At 43.5% G+C, this 18,512-nt stretch overlaps 1 protein-coding gene across 1 annotated transcript in view; it reads left to right on the top strand.

The window, feature by feature from the left end:
* The first annotated feature begins 6,023 nt into the window (after window positions 1-6,023).
* Window positions 6,024-18,512, top strand: part of LOC149440265 (uncharacterized) — a 206,032-nt gene continuing 193,543 nt past the window's right edge. Inside the window, exons 1-4 of the mRNA XM_089658832.1 lie at window positions 6,024-6,153; window positions 6,285-6,363; window positions 6,480-6,589; window positions 7,279-7,331. Of these exons, the coding sequence (XP_089514958.1) occupies window positions 6,049-6,153; window positions 6,285-6,363; window positions 6,480-6,589; window positions 7,279-7,331 (347 nt within the window). The 5' untranslated portion in view covers window positions 6,024-6,048. The remainder of the gene's footprint in view (window positions 6,154-6,284; window positions 6,364-6,479; window positions 6,590-7,278; window positions 7,332-18,512) is intronic.

Genomic DNA, 18,512 nt, shown 5'->3' with positions numbered 1-18,512 from the left:
GCAGGTTACCCGGTATGGTGAAATCAGTGATAGATGGGTGCACATCAACCAATTACGTGCTTGCCATCCAAAGTCTCAATTGCAGTTGTTGGAAGACTAACCCACCAGTTCCTATCTGGAGATATTGAGATCATTATTAAATTTCCTTTGAACATATAACTCATCTTTTGCCTTACAGGATCCAGTAATATAATTTTATGTATATCCAATACTTAAACTGTTCATTTTAATAATTTAGAAAGGAAGGCCCAGACTGTGATCAGACCGGCGATCGGAGGTGTCGATGACCGGACCCTAGAAGGAAGCTATAATTTCCTGTGGGAAAGACCAGATGCCAGAGATCGATCCAGAGACGATAACCTGATGTCCCAGGCCACCAAGGGCCAGTCCAGAGGAAAAGATCCGCCTAGGAGACCGTCTAAGAGACCTGTCGTGCGGAGGACCCATGGACCCCAAGGTGGATGTGCCAGGCCAGGCCGGCCTCATCACAAGACCAGGATCGTCATCAGAAGTGTCCATCTAAAGACGCCGAGTCAAGTTGAGGACCAACCAGCATCACCGCTGCCATTTTATTATTAAAAAAAAATTTTTTTTTGTATTTCATTCACTTCACCGGAGAAGACGAACAATCACTCTAGCCAAAAGCCCCACTCATGTTTTGCGACACAGACACAGACACCCCTATACACGTGCCTGTATAGAGGGATTTTTTTTTCCTCCTAGAGACAATCTACTATGTTGAAGTTCTACAGGTGGTCAAACACCATTATTCAGACTTCAATAGCAGGTAAACATATACAAGGTCTGGACATGACAATAGAGGAACCAAACTGATTGTCTGAGAGCTTACCCAAACCTTGTAGAGTGTGATAAACCAACAGACCTCTGAAACTATCACAATATACTATTGTCCACCAAGGGTGAAAGTATTAAGAGTTGTTTACCGTGACTCAAATACAAGAGCCAGGCAAACAGAGAGTTTTTCCCTACACATAGAAAATGTTGGTTCTAAAACAAAGAAGTTAAATTCAGGACATTTAAGTCTAAAAATTTACTGTATATAACTACAAAGATATATTACAAAAACATATTATAAATGAGATGTTATAAAGGATAGGTTTCACACACCACCAAATATTCAGCAATGGGAACTATATATCACTAACTTGAGTATTGAGATGATGGAAAGTAAGATGTATTATAAACTAGCATTAGTTACATGTCTTATCAGGAAACAGACAGGATGGTATTTCCAGAAGGAATAACTGAATATACACCTATATTCCATGGTCCCTATTTAGAACATTATAGGTATGATCACTTAGATCTGGAAAAAGCCGTATATTTAATTCCTGAAATTACCTTAAGATTCCACCCAAGGTGAGTCATCTCAAATACTCAAATTGTTCTATGATACATGACTGCCATCTGGCGGGCAGGTGAGAAATAGCTTATGTACACACATTTCTCAACTAGCCAATCAAGAAGCCTGGTGGGAAGGTATCTTAGAACAATGGATTAGTTGGTATAAAAGCCCTTGTACCTTTAAGAAAGAAAGACCTCATCAAAAAAAAAACTCATCAAAAGAAAAGACCTCAGCAAAAGAAAACCTGACTGAAGAAAGACCTGATTCTGAATAACTACTCTTCCATACTTTCAAACTTCCTAAAACTTTACTAAATTTCTAAACCTCTATCCTTATAACTTCCTACATTCTCCCATACTAAATATCTATCACTTGCCCTATAATATCATTTCTAAAGGCGTTCCACTGCCAGCTAAATCCACGGGAGAGTTGCCTAGTCTGAATGCCGGGTGCGGTGAGATTGTTTATTTGATTTTGTATTACCTATTTTCTCTGTTGTGTAGAATCATAAAATTACCTGAGTGTATCACAACAATATTGGGTAGTTAGATATATGTAGAGAGATCCTGTTTTACTGTTAAAAATTGTTTGTTGCCATATTATAATTTTTTTTCATATTTCATAAATTATTGAATATTAATAATCAGAGTATAATATATCAAGGGCTTGCTTCTTGCAATCCTATGGCCACGGCTTGTGAGAATATAACCTTTGAGATACTCGAAATTATTAATTATTAATAAATTTAATAAATAATCAGATCATTTAAAAATTGTGATATTGATGTAATTAGTTAGAAACCTCATTATTGTATATTACATTGGTAGGGTATATTTTTGATTGTGTGTACCAATATTCATTTATCACCAGTCTTTTGCGTTTTGTGTTAATATATATATAATTTTTGTACATAAATAAATTTTTATATTTATCTATTATAAGGCAAATTTTGTGTGTATGGTACGAAATCATATTGGCTAAAAGAATTCAAGGTATAATAATAAGTGGTGATCAAATTATCAAGGTGTCCAAATTATTGGTTCACTAAATATTTGCCGTATTTTAACGGCTGGAGGCACTGTAATATTTCATCTAAGGGAAAGGGACACGCCCTTTATAAATAATATATATCCTTACATAAACCACCACAAGTCGTCTATCCAAACAGGATGGGATTTCATTTTCATTATCATTTTTTGAGGTGTTTGACCCAAGACCATTGTGAAGGAGTTGGAGATGATTGGTCACTTACAGTTGCAAGAAAAAGTATGTGAACCCCTTGGGATTACGTGGAGTTTTGCATTAATTGAGCATAAAATGTGCTCTGAACGGCATCTAAGTCACAACAATAGAAGAACACAGTCTGCTGAACATAATACTACACAAACATTAGATGTTGCCATGGTTTAATTGAACATAACATGTAAACATTCACAGTGCAGGGAGGAAAAGGTATGTGAACCTTTGGACTTAATAACTGGTTGACCCTCCTTTGGCAGTAATAACCTCAACCAAACATTTCCTGTAGTTGCAGATCAGACCTGCACAACGATCTGGAGTCATTTTGGACCACTCCTCTTCACAAAACTGTTTCAGTGTAGCAATATTCTTGGGATGTCTGGTGTGAATCGCTCTCTTAAGGTCATGCTACAGCATTTCAATCGGGTTGAGGTCAGGACTCTGACTGGGCCACTCCAGAAGGCGTATTCTGTGCTGTTGCAGCCATTGTTTTGTTGAATTACTTGTATGCTTTGGGTCATTGTCCTGTTGCATCACCCATCCTCTGCGGAGCTTCAGTTGGCGGACAGATGGTCGTACGTTTTCCTGCAAAATGTCTTGATAAACTCTGGAATTCATTTTCCCATCAATGACAACAATCCGTCCAGGCCCTGAGGCAGCAAAGCAGCCCCAAACCATGATGCTCCCTCCGCCATGTTTCACAGTGGGGATGAGGTTTTGATGTTGGTGTGCTGTGCCTTTTTTTCTCCACACATAGTGTTGTGTGTTCTTCCCAAACAACTCAATCTTGGTTTCATCTGTCCACAGTATATTTTGCCAGTAGTGCTGTGGAACATCCAGGTGCTCTTTTGCAAACTTCAAACGTGCTGCAATATTCTTTTTGGACAGCAATGGCTTCCTCCGTGGTGTCCTCCCATGTACTCCATTCTTGTTTAATGTTTTCCTTATTGTAGATGTGTCAACAAAAATGTTAGCATGTGCCAGAGATTTCTGTAGGTCTTTAGCTGACACTCTGGGATTCTTCTTTACCTCATGCAGCATTCTGCGCTGTGCTCTTGCAGTCATTTTTACAGGACGACCGCGCCTAGGGAGAGTAGCAACAGTGCTAAACTTTCTCCATTTGTAGACAGTCTGTCTTACCGTGGACACATGAACATCAAGGCTTTTGGAGATACTTTTGTAACCCTTTCCAGCTTCATGCAAGTCAACAATTCTTGATGGTAGGTCTTCTGAGAGCTCTTTTCTGCGAGGCATGGTTCACATCAGACAGAGCTTCTTGAAACCAGTAAACCCAAAACAGGTGTGTGTTTGTTAAGGGCAGGACAGCTGTCAGCAACACATCCAATATCATCACACTGATTGGAGTCAAGGTTGGCTCACTCCTGCCTCCAATTAGCTCTGGGAGAAGTCATTAAGCTAGGGCCTCACATACTTTTTCCTCCCTGCACTGTGAATGTTTACATGTTATGTGCAATTAAACCATGGCAACATCTAATGTTTGTGTAGTATTATGTTCAGCAGACTGTGTTCTTCTATTGTTGTAACTTAGATGACATTCAGAGCACATTTTATGCCCAATTCATGCAAAACTCCACGTAATCCCAAGGGGTTCACATACTTTTTCTCGCAACTGTATTCAGCCAATCATTATCCTCCTGTGTGTGCTGTGGCTGCATTAAATGGTTGGTGTACCCTGCTTCTAGTTTGTACAGCCCTACTACCATTATGTCCTGCAGAAACTGCTCTCCCCCTACTATCTGCTTGTGCAGCAACTGCTCTCCCCTTACTATTCCCTGTGCAGCAACTGCTCTCCCCCTACTATCTCCCCATGCAGCAACTGCGCTCCCCCTACTATCTCCCCGTGCAGCAACTGCGCTCCCCCTACTATCTCCCCGTGCAGCAACTGCGCTCCCCCTACTATCTCCCCGTGCAGCAACTTCTCTCCCCCTACTATCTCCCTGTGCAGCAACTGCTCTCCCCCTACTATCTCCCTGTGCAGCAACTGCTCTCCCCCTACTATCTCCCCGTGCAGTAACTGAACTCTCCCCACTGTCTCCCCATGCAGCAACTGCTCTCCTCCTCATCTCCCTATGCAGCAACTGAACTCCCCCCTACTATCTCCCCATATAATAACTGAACTCCCCCTACTATCTCCCCATGCAGTGACTGCTCTCCTCCTACTATCTCCCCATGCAGCAACTGCTCTTCCCCACTATCTCCCCGTGCAGCAACTGTTTTCCTACTATCTCCCCATGCAGTAACTGCTCTCCTCCTACTATCTCCCCATGCAGCAACTGCTCTTCCCCACTATCTCCCCGTGCAGCAACTGTTCTCCTACTATCTCCCCATGCAGCAACTGCTCTCCCCCTATTATCTCCCTGTGCAGCAACTGCTCTCTTCCTACTATCTCCCCACTATCTCCCTGTGCAGCAACTGCACTCTTCATACTATTTCACTGTGCAGCAACTGCTCTCCCCCCACTATCTCCCCGTGCAGCAACTGAGCTCCCCCTACTATCTCCCCATGCAGTAACTGAACTCCCCCCACTGTCTCCCCTTGCAGCAACTGCTCTCCTCTTTTTATCTCCCCATTCAGCAACTGCTCTCCCCCCACTATCTCTCCATACAGCAACTGCTCTCCCCCCGCTATCTCCCCGTGCAGTAACTGCTCTCCTCCTATTATCTCCCCGTGCAGCAACTGCTCTCTTCCTACTATCTCCCCTTGCAGCAACTTCACTCTGCCTACTATCTCAATGTGCAGCAAATGCTCTCCCCCCACTATCTCCCTGTGTGGCAGCTGCTGTCCCCCCACTGTCTCCCTGTGCAGCAAATCCACCTCTCACATGAGGTATCTCTGTCTTTGTAGTATTTTGATGGAGGTGGACACCCTGGCTTTTATTCATACTATGGTGATGGAGATGTTTAGGGTTTTTATTGATCACTGTTTACTGTAAGGCGATGGCGGGCTGCATCAACATGTATATGCTGCACACCCATTGGTTATAGTTATTTGTTATTCCCTCTAGTGTTCTCTAGAATTGTTACATCGTATCTATTATTGCAATGGAGGAGGACCAGAGTCACAAGACTGAGAAGATACTAAACCTCACCCTGGAGATCATCTACCTGCTGACCGGAGAGGTGAGGAGGATTCTGGGAGCTCACATGACATCACTCTGATCTCTATTAATAAAACACAGACCTGACTGGAGAGGTGAGGAGGATTCTGGGAGGTCACATGACATCACCCTAATCTCTATTAATAAAACACAGACCTGACTGGAGAGGTGAGGAGGATTCTGGGAGGTCACATGACATCACTCTCATCTCTATTAATAAAATACAGACCTGACCGGAGAGGTGAGGAGGATTCTGGGAGTCTAACATGATATTCCTATTGGTTCCTCAATACAGAGATTTCCTCTTCTGAAGTCAGGTGATCATATGACCATCACAGTGCCTCCATGTGACTCCCTAAACCCTGAGAGACACAACATGCAGAAGATTCTAGAAGTCACCAAGAAGATGATGGAGCTGCTGACAGGAGAGGTGAGCGGTGCCGGGAATTCTGGGACATTCTCCAGTAACAGACAAGGGATGTGTCTGGATGGTGACTGTATCATTGTGTGTGTCAGGTTCCTATAAGGTGTCAGGGTGTCACTGTCTATTTCTCCATGGAGGAGTGGGAGTATTTAGAAGGACACAAGGATCTCTACAAGGACGTCATGATGGACAATCAGCCGCCCCTCACATCACCGGGTAAGAGGAGACTTTATTGTAAAGGAGAGAGCAGTACGGAGGATCCACCTAGGTCCCCCACCATCTGATAAACACATAGAAACAATGGATTCAGTCAGTGTGTGTGTTTCCTACAGATGGATCCAGTCATGGGAACCCACCAGAGAGATGTCCCCGTCCTCTGTATTCCTGGGATTCCACACAGGAAGGTCACACCATCCCTCACCATCATCAGGTAGATGAGGAACAATCACTGATAGTATCATTAGGATCTGTACATTATCTGCATTGTTACCATTGATGTCATTTTTATTATATATTCAGAGTGGAAACCTGAGAGATCCTAAAGTTGAGGTTAAAGAAGAGATGAAAGAGGAGGAGGATGAGGATGGGGGGATGGAGGAGTCAGAGCTTCTAAAAGAACACAAAGATCTGTACCAGGACACCATGGTGGAGTCATCCAGCTACAGGAACCCACCAGAGAGATGTCCCCGTCCTCTGTATTCCCGGGATTCCACACAGGAAGGTCACACCATCCCTCACCATCATCAGGTAGATGATGACAATTATTGGTAGTTGTGATTTATACACAGCATGTTTGTTACAATGAATGTTTTATTATATCTTTCAGAGTGGAATCCTCGGGGATGATAATATTGATGTTAAAGAAGAGTATAAAGAGGAGGATGAGGAGTATGGAGTGATGGAGGAGTTTTCAGAAGGACACAAGGATATGATGGAGCCACCTAATACCAGGAACCCACCAGAGAGATGTCCCCGTCCTCTGTATTCCCGGGATTCCACACAGGAAGGTCACACCATCCCTCACTATTACAAGGTTGGTGGGGCTGAGAGCATGGACTTGGGACAATATATGGATTTTTTATGTGAGCTTATATTTTACAGGTGACCTCTTCTCTCATTTTCTTGGTTTAGAGTGAAGATCTGATAGACATCAAAGTTGAGGGTAAAGCAGAAGAAGAAGAGGCGTATGTGAGGGATGATCAGCAGTCTATGGAGGAGGATGGAATAACGGGGACATTTATAGAGGAGGACACTCCTACAGAGATCAGCACAGGTGGGTCATGAACACTAAATCCATTCCTCCACCCATACTGCTCACTGATTGGTCCAGAGTAGGGCGGGGACTGGGTGATATCAGCCTGTAATCCCCTGGTCACTTTCCTGAGCTGTGTTCCCCGTCCTGTATTCCTGGATTTCTCTCGGATAATCTTCCTTCTCTGTGCTGCAGACACAATTTATGTATCTAGACTGGATTTATGGAGGTTCTGGGGTTCAGCTGGCAGAAAGATGTTCATTTCACCATAGACATTACTTGACCTAGGCACCTGGGGTGTGTGCTTTGGGTCTTCTGCCCCATGCCTGGGTCTAGTAAGATTTCTGACAGAACAATTCTCCCAGGATTACTTGCTCTGTTATCTGCTGGCTGTGCTGGGTGGAGGGATATGTCTGTAGTGTCTCAGACCTAAGTCACTGAGTGCAGTCTCAGGAGATGGGAGGCAGCGGTGTGGGATCTCTGCAACTTGTCTACAGGAAACATTTAAGCTTCCACTGATTACTGAATACCAATATTATGAGTCCTGACCCTTACACTGTATAATTTATATTGTACATTACATACTCCTGACCCCTGCACTATATACTCTATGTTGTACATTACATACTCCTGACTTCTGCTCTCTATCTTCTTCCAACTGCTATATATAAACATAGGAAAACATTGGGAAGATGGCGATGAGTGATAGAGGGGGTGGGGACCCTCGTCCTATAATCCCCTCATCACTGTCCCTCCTATAAAAGACAGTTCTGGTTGTTTCCTCACTCTCTGACTAAGGTCCATGAATAAAGAAATGACCTGGTAGGAGATCAGAGGAGCCATTTCCTGGTTCCCTTGAGGGTGGAATTGTAAGCTCCTCAGAGACCAAGCTGCCTGATGTGGGCGGAGTCCTGGTTTGGGGGAACCAATCAGCTCCTGTCTAGTAATCCTCTTTGTCTTTGTATTTTAGTCCATGGCCGGGAGATGAGGAAAACCTCCGAGGATTGTCTCACTTTGTCTCCAGACTGGAAAGTAGAAGATGAGGACATCACACAGTATAGTCCAGGAGAAAACCCGGCTCCCTCCAATGTCCATCCGGCACCACCCAGTGTAGATGGACGATCGGATTCCTCGTATCCTGAGGAACCTCAGACTGTGCGGGACCGGGCCGGCCTTCCAACAGAGAAGAGGTTCTCCTGTACTGAATGCGGGAAGGGTTTCTGTTCTAAATCCAAACTTACTATGCATAAAAGATCTCACACATGTGAGAATCTGTATTCCTGTCCTGAATGCGGGAAATGTTTTGTAGAAATGTCAGATCTTGTCATACATCAGAGATCTCACACGGGGGAGAAGCCATATTCCTGTCCTGAGTGTTGGAAATCTTTTTCAGTGAAGTCTAATCTTTATAAACATCAGAGATTGCACACTGGGGAGAAGCCATTTTCCTGTCCTGAGTGTGGGAAATGTTTTTCACAGAAGTCCTATCTTTACACACATCAGAGATCTCACACGGGGGAGAAGCCATATCCCTGTCCTGAGTGCGGGAAATGTTTTTCAGACAATTCCCATCTTTACAGACATCAGAGGCTGCACACGGGGGAGAAGCCGCATTTCTGTCCTGAGTGTGGGAAATCATTTTCAGTGAAGTCACATCTTTATACACATCAAATTTCTCACACGGGGGAGAAGGCATATTCTTGTCCTGAGTGCGGGAAAAGTTTTTCAGGGAAGTCCCATCTTGACACACATCAGAGACTGCACACAGGAGAGAAGCCTTATTCCTGTTCTGAATGCGGGAAATGTTTTTCTGATAAGTCCAATCTTTACAAACATCAGAGATTGCACATGGGGGAGAAGCCGTATATCTGCCCTGAGTGTGAGAAATGTTTTTCAGTGAAGTCCAATCTTAAGAGACATCAGAGATCTCACACGAGGGAGAAGCCACTTTCCTGTCCTGAGTGAGGGAAATGTTCCTCACTGAAGTCTTGTCTTCCTGTACATCAGGGGTCCCACACAACCCTGGAGGTGTATTAGTGCCTTGAGTGCGGGAAATGTCTTCTAGATGAATGTTGCTGGACATCCCAGCTCTCATGTGGGGAAGAAGCACACCCTGATATACACCTCAGATATACTCCATAGCTGATCTTCATCATGGAAGAAACAGTTCATAAGGAGATCAGAGGTCCCCAAAGACATAGATGAAGTGTGGGACCGTGTTGGCCATTGATAGGAGAAGAATAAAAATGGAGTCCTGCCTGAAAGGATCTAGAGAACCTCCATTGTGTTGATGTACGCTATTTTAAGTATTAAGTTAGGTTTTTGCAGATATATTAGAAGTTTAATGGAACTGTTTTAGTTTGCTGAAGGATGTATCAACAAAAGATAACATGACCCTGACATTGTCTTTGTCCGGCTATTTCTCAGAAAGCTAGCAAAAACAGTTAATACCAAGAAATGTATATGTCATGTTTCATGTAGTCAGCTCATGATGGAAACTTACAATTACAGTTTTAGAACTCGCTCCCCCCCCTTATTATTTCTGTATCCTATATAATCTTAGTAATGTCTAATAAACTTTGAACATCTCTGAACATAAGCTGCCGTTATTTCCGTGTTCAAGGGGTGTTCCCAGAATTCTGCTGATAAACCAGGAATCTCTCCACAGACCGGGGGTCTCTGAGGGGATAAGAAAATCATCCTTTCAGCTGGGGGCTCAGCCCGGGATGACCACCCACCTCACTTGGTAAGTAAACCTTTTGTCTTTTTATGACCAAAAGCTCTTTCTTGCCCTGTGTTGAGGGAAGGTCTTGAATCATTCTGTATTGTCTATATAGACCCGTGATAACCTGTAGCTGCTTTTGGTAAGCAGACTTAACTCTTTAATAGCGTTACAAAAGAGTGCACTATATATATATATATAAAAAAAAGAGTGTTTTTGGTAAAACACAGATTGTTCTTTGGTAGAACACACTGTCCTTTGGTAGTGTTAGGGATCCAGGTATGACCAGAGATGTGTGGACTGACACAGGGAAACGCAGGCTTCAAGTATGGTATAAAACAATATAATTTATTAAGATTATACAGTACACAGTGCAAAAACCAAACCTTCAATAAATAACAATATGTGCGGGAACACAAACGCAGTCAGGCAGGGTCAGTAACTATCGGGCAGACGGTACCAAGGAGCAGGCAGGAGAGTGGTCAGGAATAGCCGGGGTCAGTGCAGGCAGAGTTCTAGCAGAGTCACGATCAGGCAGAATGCAGATACAGGGGCTCATAGGAACAAACACCAAGGCACTGACTGCAGGCCTGGCCATTGCTTAAATACACCTCCTGCAATCAGTCTCAGGTGATGGCTTGATTGCAGAAGTGAGATTCTTGCTGCTGAGAGCACCCGCTGGCCAACACTGGTACTGCAGCCCACAAGGCAGTTGAGCCCCAGCACCACCTGTGCTGAGCCCATTCCTAACAGGTAGAACAGTGAGGAGATAACTTTTGGGAAGTTATCAAAAGGTTAATAAGTCTGTGGAGCAGATTCTGGTTTATCTTTTGCTTTTTCTTTCTGTCTCGTAGAAGTATAAGATAATTTGTTGTGTGGAACAAAATAAGATTATAAAAAGGTAAGATAGATAATCTTATCCACTGTCTAAATATGGGTCAAGGAGGTAGTTACCCACCAGGTCCCCCAGAAAAGAGAAAATTGTAAGGATTATGTTGCTAGAGTTTGTGGAACGGACTATTATTTAATAAATCGCTGGGTGGATTGTATGGCAGGTTGGACAGAAGCCATGGGAAGTACAGACCCATTCCCGAGAGAGGGAGAGATTTTATGGGAATTTTAGGGATTTCTCTGAGAGTAACATCAGAAGGAGGTATAGTTGCCAGATCCTCCAAAGTACCCATTATACCCACCTATTTCAATGATGAGAGTCATCCCTCACACATTACACCCCCTCCTCATACACATCCAGTTTGGGCCACAAATTCTATGGATGTAGGATTAATTTCATGTACACCATACACAGTCACACTCAAGGAAGGGGCATTGCCCTACAAACAGAGGCAATACAAATTGTCGCCAGAGAAGGAGGAAGGGATTGCTCCTCTAGTGGAAAGATTTTTAGAGACGGGTATTTTAGAAGAAACTGTTTCTCCTTACAACACACCTATCAATCCTGTTAAGAAGCCGGATGGCTCTTACAGGTTTGTACAAGATTTGAGGGCCATAAATAATTTGGTGGTTCCAATAGCCCCAATAGTGCCTGGTGTCCCATCACTCCTCACCTCCATTCCGTCCGATGCAGAATATTTTACAGTGATTGATTTAACAAATGCATTTTTTTGGTTCCTGTGGACCACCAGATGAGGGCGCTATTTGTATTTATATTCTGAAATTGCCAGATGAGCTGGTGTAGAATGCCCCAGGGTTTTGTAGATTCGCCTGCAGTCTACTCACTTGCCCTCCAGACCACACTGAGGTCCTGGACCCCTCCCAATGGTTCGGTCCTCATTATATATGTGGGACCTATTGATTTGTAGTTCAAGTCAGGCGGCCAGTCAGGAGGATAGTTGGTCTCTGTTAGAATGGTTGTCAGGGAATGGTCACAAAGCATCTAAAAAGAAACTGCAATGCTGCCAAAAACAGGTTGAGTACCTTGGTTTTATTCTAAGTCATGGTGAGAGGAATGTCAGTCACAAAAGAGCTGCGGCTCTCGTGGGTCTGCCCCGCCCACAAACAAAAAAGGACATGCTAACTTTTCTTGGTATGATTGGTTACTGCCGCCAATGGATACCTGATTGTTCATTCTATGATCACACTCTGAGGTCTGCCACACTTTCAGAATCACCTGACATTCTCACATGGTCAAATGAAATGGTTGATGCCTTTGTGTACCTGAAGAATGCTATGGTAACGGCCCCTGGTCTTGGACTACCTGACTATAAGAAAATGTTTCATCTGTATGCGGGGGAAAATTGTACAACCATGGCGGGGGTCCTGGCTCAGGAACATGGAGGCAAGCTCCGCCCGTAGTTTTTTTTTCAAAGTAGTGCCAACTCAGGTTCAGGGCATGCCTGCCTGTCTGAGAGCTGTTGCATTGTGCGTGATGGTGGTGGAGATGGCTATTTCTTTCACATTGGGACATGAAACTACCCTACACACCACACATCAAGTGTCCTTACTACTGAAAAACATACACACTCAACACATGTCAGCACAAAGGTTGAGCGGATATGAAGTGATTCTTCTATCTGATCCCAACTTGATTATTAAATATTCTTCAGTAAATTCAGGTCCTGCTCCAATTTTGAATGCCCTACTGGGGCTAAAGGGGGAACAGGATGAAGTGGCACCAGAACACAATTGTATAACCCACATACAGCAAGACACTTCCCCTAGGCCCGACATGTCAGCTGTGGCTCTTGATGGGGCCCCAGATGTGTTTGTAGATGGCTCATGTTCTAGGCCAAATGATAATACTTACCATGCTGGATACGGCATTGTGCAACTTCCTGACAAAATACTCGAGGCAAAGCCAATCCCATATCAGTCAGCCCAAGCAGCCCAACTGATTGCCCTTACAAGAGCATGTCAATTATTTGCAGGACAGGATGTCACCATTTACACAGACTCCAAGTACGCCCATGGTGCTGTACACGATTTTGGGGTCATTTGGGAGAGAAGAGGATTCATTGCTGCTGATGGCAAAACCATATCTCACTCTTCCTTGATATCTGATCTACTCAAAGCCATAGTTACCAAAAACATTAGCCATTCTTCATTGCAGGGCACATACAAATCGCAGAGATCATATTGCCAAAGGAAATGTATTAGCAGATAAGGTAGCAAAGAAAGCTGCATTACAACAGGTGGCCAGTGAACAGATGCCTATGTCCACTTCAGGCGTCACAACCACCCCACATGACCAGATGTATGCAGATTTACAAACATTTGCTATAAAAGTCGATCTAGCAGACTGGAATGGTTCTGGAGCACAACTAGATCCAGCTTCTGGTCTAGTGTGCTTAGAGGGGAAACCATGCATTCCCATGTCAAGTGCCCCATTGTTCATTGCACAGTACCACGGTCTAGGACACAGAGGATGGAAAACAACATGTGAAACATTATTGCAGGATTTTTACATTACAGGTTTATTTAGGTTGGTGAAAGAATATGTTTCCAGGTGCATTACATGTATAAGGAACAATCCACAGAACCCAAAGAAATCACAACACCAGCATCTAGTGTACCCAACTACACCTTTCACCCATTTACAAATAGATTTTACCCACATGCCAAAAACAGGACAGAGGCAAGAGTCTTTGTTGGTAATGGTGGATATGTTCAGCAGATGGGTGGAAGCATTTGTCACTAATAAAGAAGACGCGCAGACTGTAGTCAGAATTCTTACACAGGAGATAATACCCAGATGGGGATGTCCGCTGCAGATAAATTCTGATAGTGGACCAGCCTTTGTGGCCAAGGTATGCCAAGACCTGGTAAAAGTACTTAGATTGGAAGTTTCATATTCCCTATCATCCTCAAAGTTGGGGTATAGTATAAAGGATGAACAGGACAATTAGGGATAAGTTGAGGAAGGCCACTGGAGGAACCTATACCCACTGGAAGAAGATGTTACCTGCAATTCTAGCAGAGGTAAGAATGACACCTAATAAGACTACAGGGTTATCTCCTTTTGAAATATTAATGGGAAGACCGTTCCCCACTCCTTGGGCTAGACAGCCACTTATGTTAGAAAGAGGGGACCTTGACCTGGTACAACAAGAATATGTGAGAAAATTGATTCAGACTTTAGATCAGATTGAAAGAAATGTTGCTCGCACCTCTCCTTTATCTTTTCAGGAACCAACACACCTTTTCCAAGTGGGAGATGTCGTAGTGGTCCGCCAACTCGCTAAAGACAAGAAGCAAGGCTACCCCTTTGGACCACCTACTACGGTGATAGCGGTTACCAGAACGGCTGTTCTGGTGAAGAATTCCCAGTCCTGGATCCATGCTAGTCGAGTGAAGGTGAATCAAACACCTGAGAAATACGAAACGGAAAAAGGAGGTGAAGGACAAGTAGAAAATCCTCGAAGAGCGGGTGAAGTCGGTGAGAAAGGCCCTGAAGATGACATTCCTTACTGCCCCTCATGGTGCTTTGAAGATCTGGGTCCTATTGGTCACACTGACTGCTCTTTTTCCTGCCAGTATGGATCATAACTAACTGTATTTATCACCCTGAGGACTTGGGTCTAATAAAAGGTATCTGTGGTCAAGGACTAGATTTAAATGAGACTCAGATAACCAAAAGTGAAAGAAAGTCAAAAAGAAGTTTTGAAGAGAACAATCCTTTTTCAGGGAAATGTTGATGACGCAGTTTAAATCTGCTTATGCTCAAAAGTCAGGTTCTGATAAATGTTGGATCTGTAGTAAGTTACATCCGAGCACATAGGAAATTCCTCTTCTGGCCGCTCCAGTCAAAATATTTTTGTTAATAACAGGGAATGTAAGTATTGGTTTGACCAATATTACTTCTAATGCCGCCATATCTTTTCCAACTCTGGGAGTCACTCAACTCCCCGATTGGTGTTTTAGACTGGGGAATACTTCCCACAAGGGAAAGGGAATGTGCTCTCAGTCCATATTAAACATATCTGATCCTGGAAGGAGGGATGGAACTTCTTCTGTGAAACTCTGGCAAGTAAATGGTAGAGCCCTGAATGAAAGTTTAGAAGGGATACAAGATAATGTGGGGAAAACTATGTTTGGAAAACTTCTTTTTCATTTCACACTTGTTGTCACCCCTGAATTTCACTCTGCAATACAAAAATTGCCAATTTCCTTGGGAAACAATACCTATATCTGTTGTGGTAAGATCTGTTACCCTTGGATACCGAGTAATGTCCAGGGCTGGTGCTATGTAGCCCAATTAGTGCCAATCATGGCAGCTATAGACCAGAAGGAACATCAGGTAAAAGCCAGTACATACCCAAAACACCAACTAACTCTGAGACAAAGAAGGGAAACCAAACAAGAAAAGGTAGATCTATTCTCTACAGGTGATAAGGTTTGGTCATGGTTCCCTACCTACACGGGATGGGGAATAACACTCATGAACAAAATAAATAATTACACAAACATTATTGATGATATACTGGAGAGGAACTCTAAGGACATGGGGTTGCTAAATACCGAGACCAGAGCTATTAGAGAACAGCTGGAGATGCAAGAATTAGCTATTGAAAGCATGAGTGCTGCTCTGACAGGTCTGTGTGAGATGACAGAGGATTCTGAATGTTGTACTTGGATATATAATACCACAATGACTGTTCCAGATTATTATGAAATAATAAAGCAACACAGGGAACAGGTAGATGGTTTAATGGAAGAAGCTAGAGCTATAGGAAAAGATGGATGGACTCCTTTTGATTGGCTAGGATCAGGATTTGGTTCCGTCTTTTCATGGATGAAAGGTATCGCTGTAAGAATAGTCATGATATTGTTTTTTGTTTTATTTTTATATCTATGTTTTAAATGCTTATTATATTGCATTGCTAGAGCTACCAAGCCGCAAAATACAAATGAAGGTTATCTGGCTATGTACAAAAAGATGAATGAGGTAAAGAATTGAGATCATGTTCATGATCTAAGAGGGGATTGAAAGGATCTAGATAACTTCCATTGTGTTGATGTACGCCATTTTAAGTATTAAGTTAGCTTTTTGCAGATATATTAGAAGTTTTAGTTTGCTGAAGGATGTATAAACAATGATAACATGCCCCTGAAGTTTTCTTTGCCCGGCTATTTCTCAGAAAGCTAGCAAAAACAGTTTATACCAAGAAATGTATATGTCATGTTTCATGTAGTCAGCTCGTGATGGAAACTTACAAGTTACAGTTTTAGAACTCGCTCCCCCCCTCCCTTATTATTTCTGTATCCTATATAATCTTAGTAATGTCTAATAAACTTTCAACATCTCTGAACATAAGCTGCCGTTATTTCCGTGTTCCAGGGGTGTTCCCAGAATTCTGCTGATAAACCAGGAATCTCTCCACAGACCGGGGGTCTCTGAGGGGATAAAAGAAAATCAATCCTTTCACTTACCTGACCTAAATCCAACAGAACACCTCTAGGATATCATGTTTTGGTCTATCCGACGCCACCAGGTTGCAACCAAACCGGATATCATATGTACTCTCCAGCGCCTCAGGATATGCACAGCCAAAAGGGAAGCCAAGGGAACCAGGACAGCGACAACCAAAGGAAATGCTTCAGGGGTGCAGCCCTCCTCAGACGGGGAGATCAGCCACTAGATAGAGAATAAACAGGAGGCGCACACACCTTGTGCATTATCCAAGGTTTATTGAAAGGAGTGAAAAATAAAACCAGACTCACAGGTGAAGCATGTATCTAAAAATCATTTGCATAATGACGATGGCCACAACGGCAAGCAAGGTGTTCCAAGTGTCAGTGCGGTCAAATGGCTGATGTGTTTCGGGGATGAATCCCTTTCCTCAGAGCTCCTGACCAGCCTCTGATGCAGATGTGTAATGGATGGATGATGGGAGTCTTGCTGGTGATATCTCATTAGGAGCCTCCCCCGACGTTGTCAGGCATGAATACAAGCACATGGGGGCCATACAGACTACTGAGGACCATTCTGAGTTGCTGCAATGACATTTCAGCACAATGGATGACAGGCGGTGCCACCTGTGAGACTCGGCATGTGAAGGTAACATTGCCGCACTGTGAAGCTAAGCATGGAGGTCACAGCAATGTGGACTCACCCAATCAGCTGCTTTCTTCATTTAGAGGTAGGTGATCAGGGGGCGGGTCTGTGACATCATCCTCTTCTAAGCCCCTCCCATCTGACCGTGCCCATTACTCTCCATGGCATGCCGAGCAGAACTTGGTTTTCATGTGTCTGCATTGGGCTGATTTGTGGTCACCATGGATTGAATTATTAGGTGTAAACCAGGCAGATGGCTTGTTCTGGGGATTGTCAGTGATCACATGTCCTGTTATATGGATTCAATATCCATCGTCTGACATCCTAACAGTTCTGTCATTTTTCAGGATGTCAGGAAAAACATGTCCTCCGTCAGTAAATGTTCATGTTGTGTCAGTAATAAAAGTCACGGAGGGTTGGGAACCCTGCAAGGGGGGCAGAGATATGTGACTGCCTAGTCCAGCCTTTCTCAGCCAGGGTTCCTCCAAAGGGTTCTAGGGCTTCCTTGTCACTTCATTGGGCTGTATATGGAAGTGTCACCGACCAGCCGTTTCTGGATACACAACGTTGTCATCATTGCACACACACACAATTTTTTCCTGTTCAATACATTTTTTTTATAATTTCACTTTTAACAAGATTGCAGTCATAGAATCAGGAAATAACAAAGGAAGGAATCCAATTGGTCAGGAAGATCCCTTGTCTGGAATGTGGGGGCGGAGTCATTATTATTGGTGTACAATACAATACACAACGTGTTCCATTATTATAACAAAGTATTGTAGAAAAGATCCCAACATGTGACATGGCTGAATGAATGCTGGTCATATTAGTTCATCTATTCTCTAAGTGGGGTGGTATCTATTGGGCCAATCCCTTTTACAAACCACACATAATATCACCCTTCAAAGTGAAAACAGAAACGATTTGCACAAAATCAAAGAGTAGAAATATTTTCCGGTGGATCCCCTCTACCCAGACCCCATATGTAGACATAGAACAACAAGCTGTGTTCCCTCTCGTGCCGCACTCCTCCAACCACCCAAACCCACACAGAAGCAAAGGGAAATGAGAGGAAAGTTCCCCCCTAGTTTGGGGCGGAGTTCTCCTTCCCTCCTGTTGGGGGATGGGAGAAGGATGGACTGAAGACAGAGAGACGCTTCGGGGTCACCACTGTTCTGTAGAGCCTTGAAATGAAGGACATCAACTTCAGAAGTTCTTGTTGTCTGTGTAAAGTTCCCTGATAACGAGATCTGGGCTCTCCCGGCTTCTAGCTCTGTAACCCGCTATATCATTATCAGGAAACACAACTCCGACACCCAAGAAGGGCTGAAGTTGTGTCCTTCATTTCCAGGATCTACTGACCACTCTGCACCCCG

The sequence above is a fragment of the Staurois parvus genome, unplaced genomic scaffold, assembly GCF_062004578.1.
Source record: "Staurois parvus isolate SC_StPar_1 unplaced genomic scaffold, SC_StPar_1.0 ptg001098l, whole genome shotgun sequence".
Classification (NCBI taxonomy): domain Eukaryota; kingdom Metazoa; phylum Chordata; class Amphibia; order Anura; family Ranidae; genus Staurois; species Staurois parvus.
This window is presented reverse-complemented; position numbering and strand designations above follow the sequence as displayed.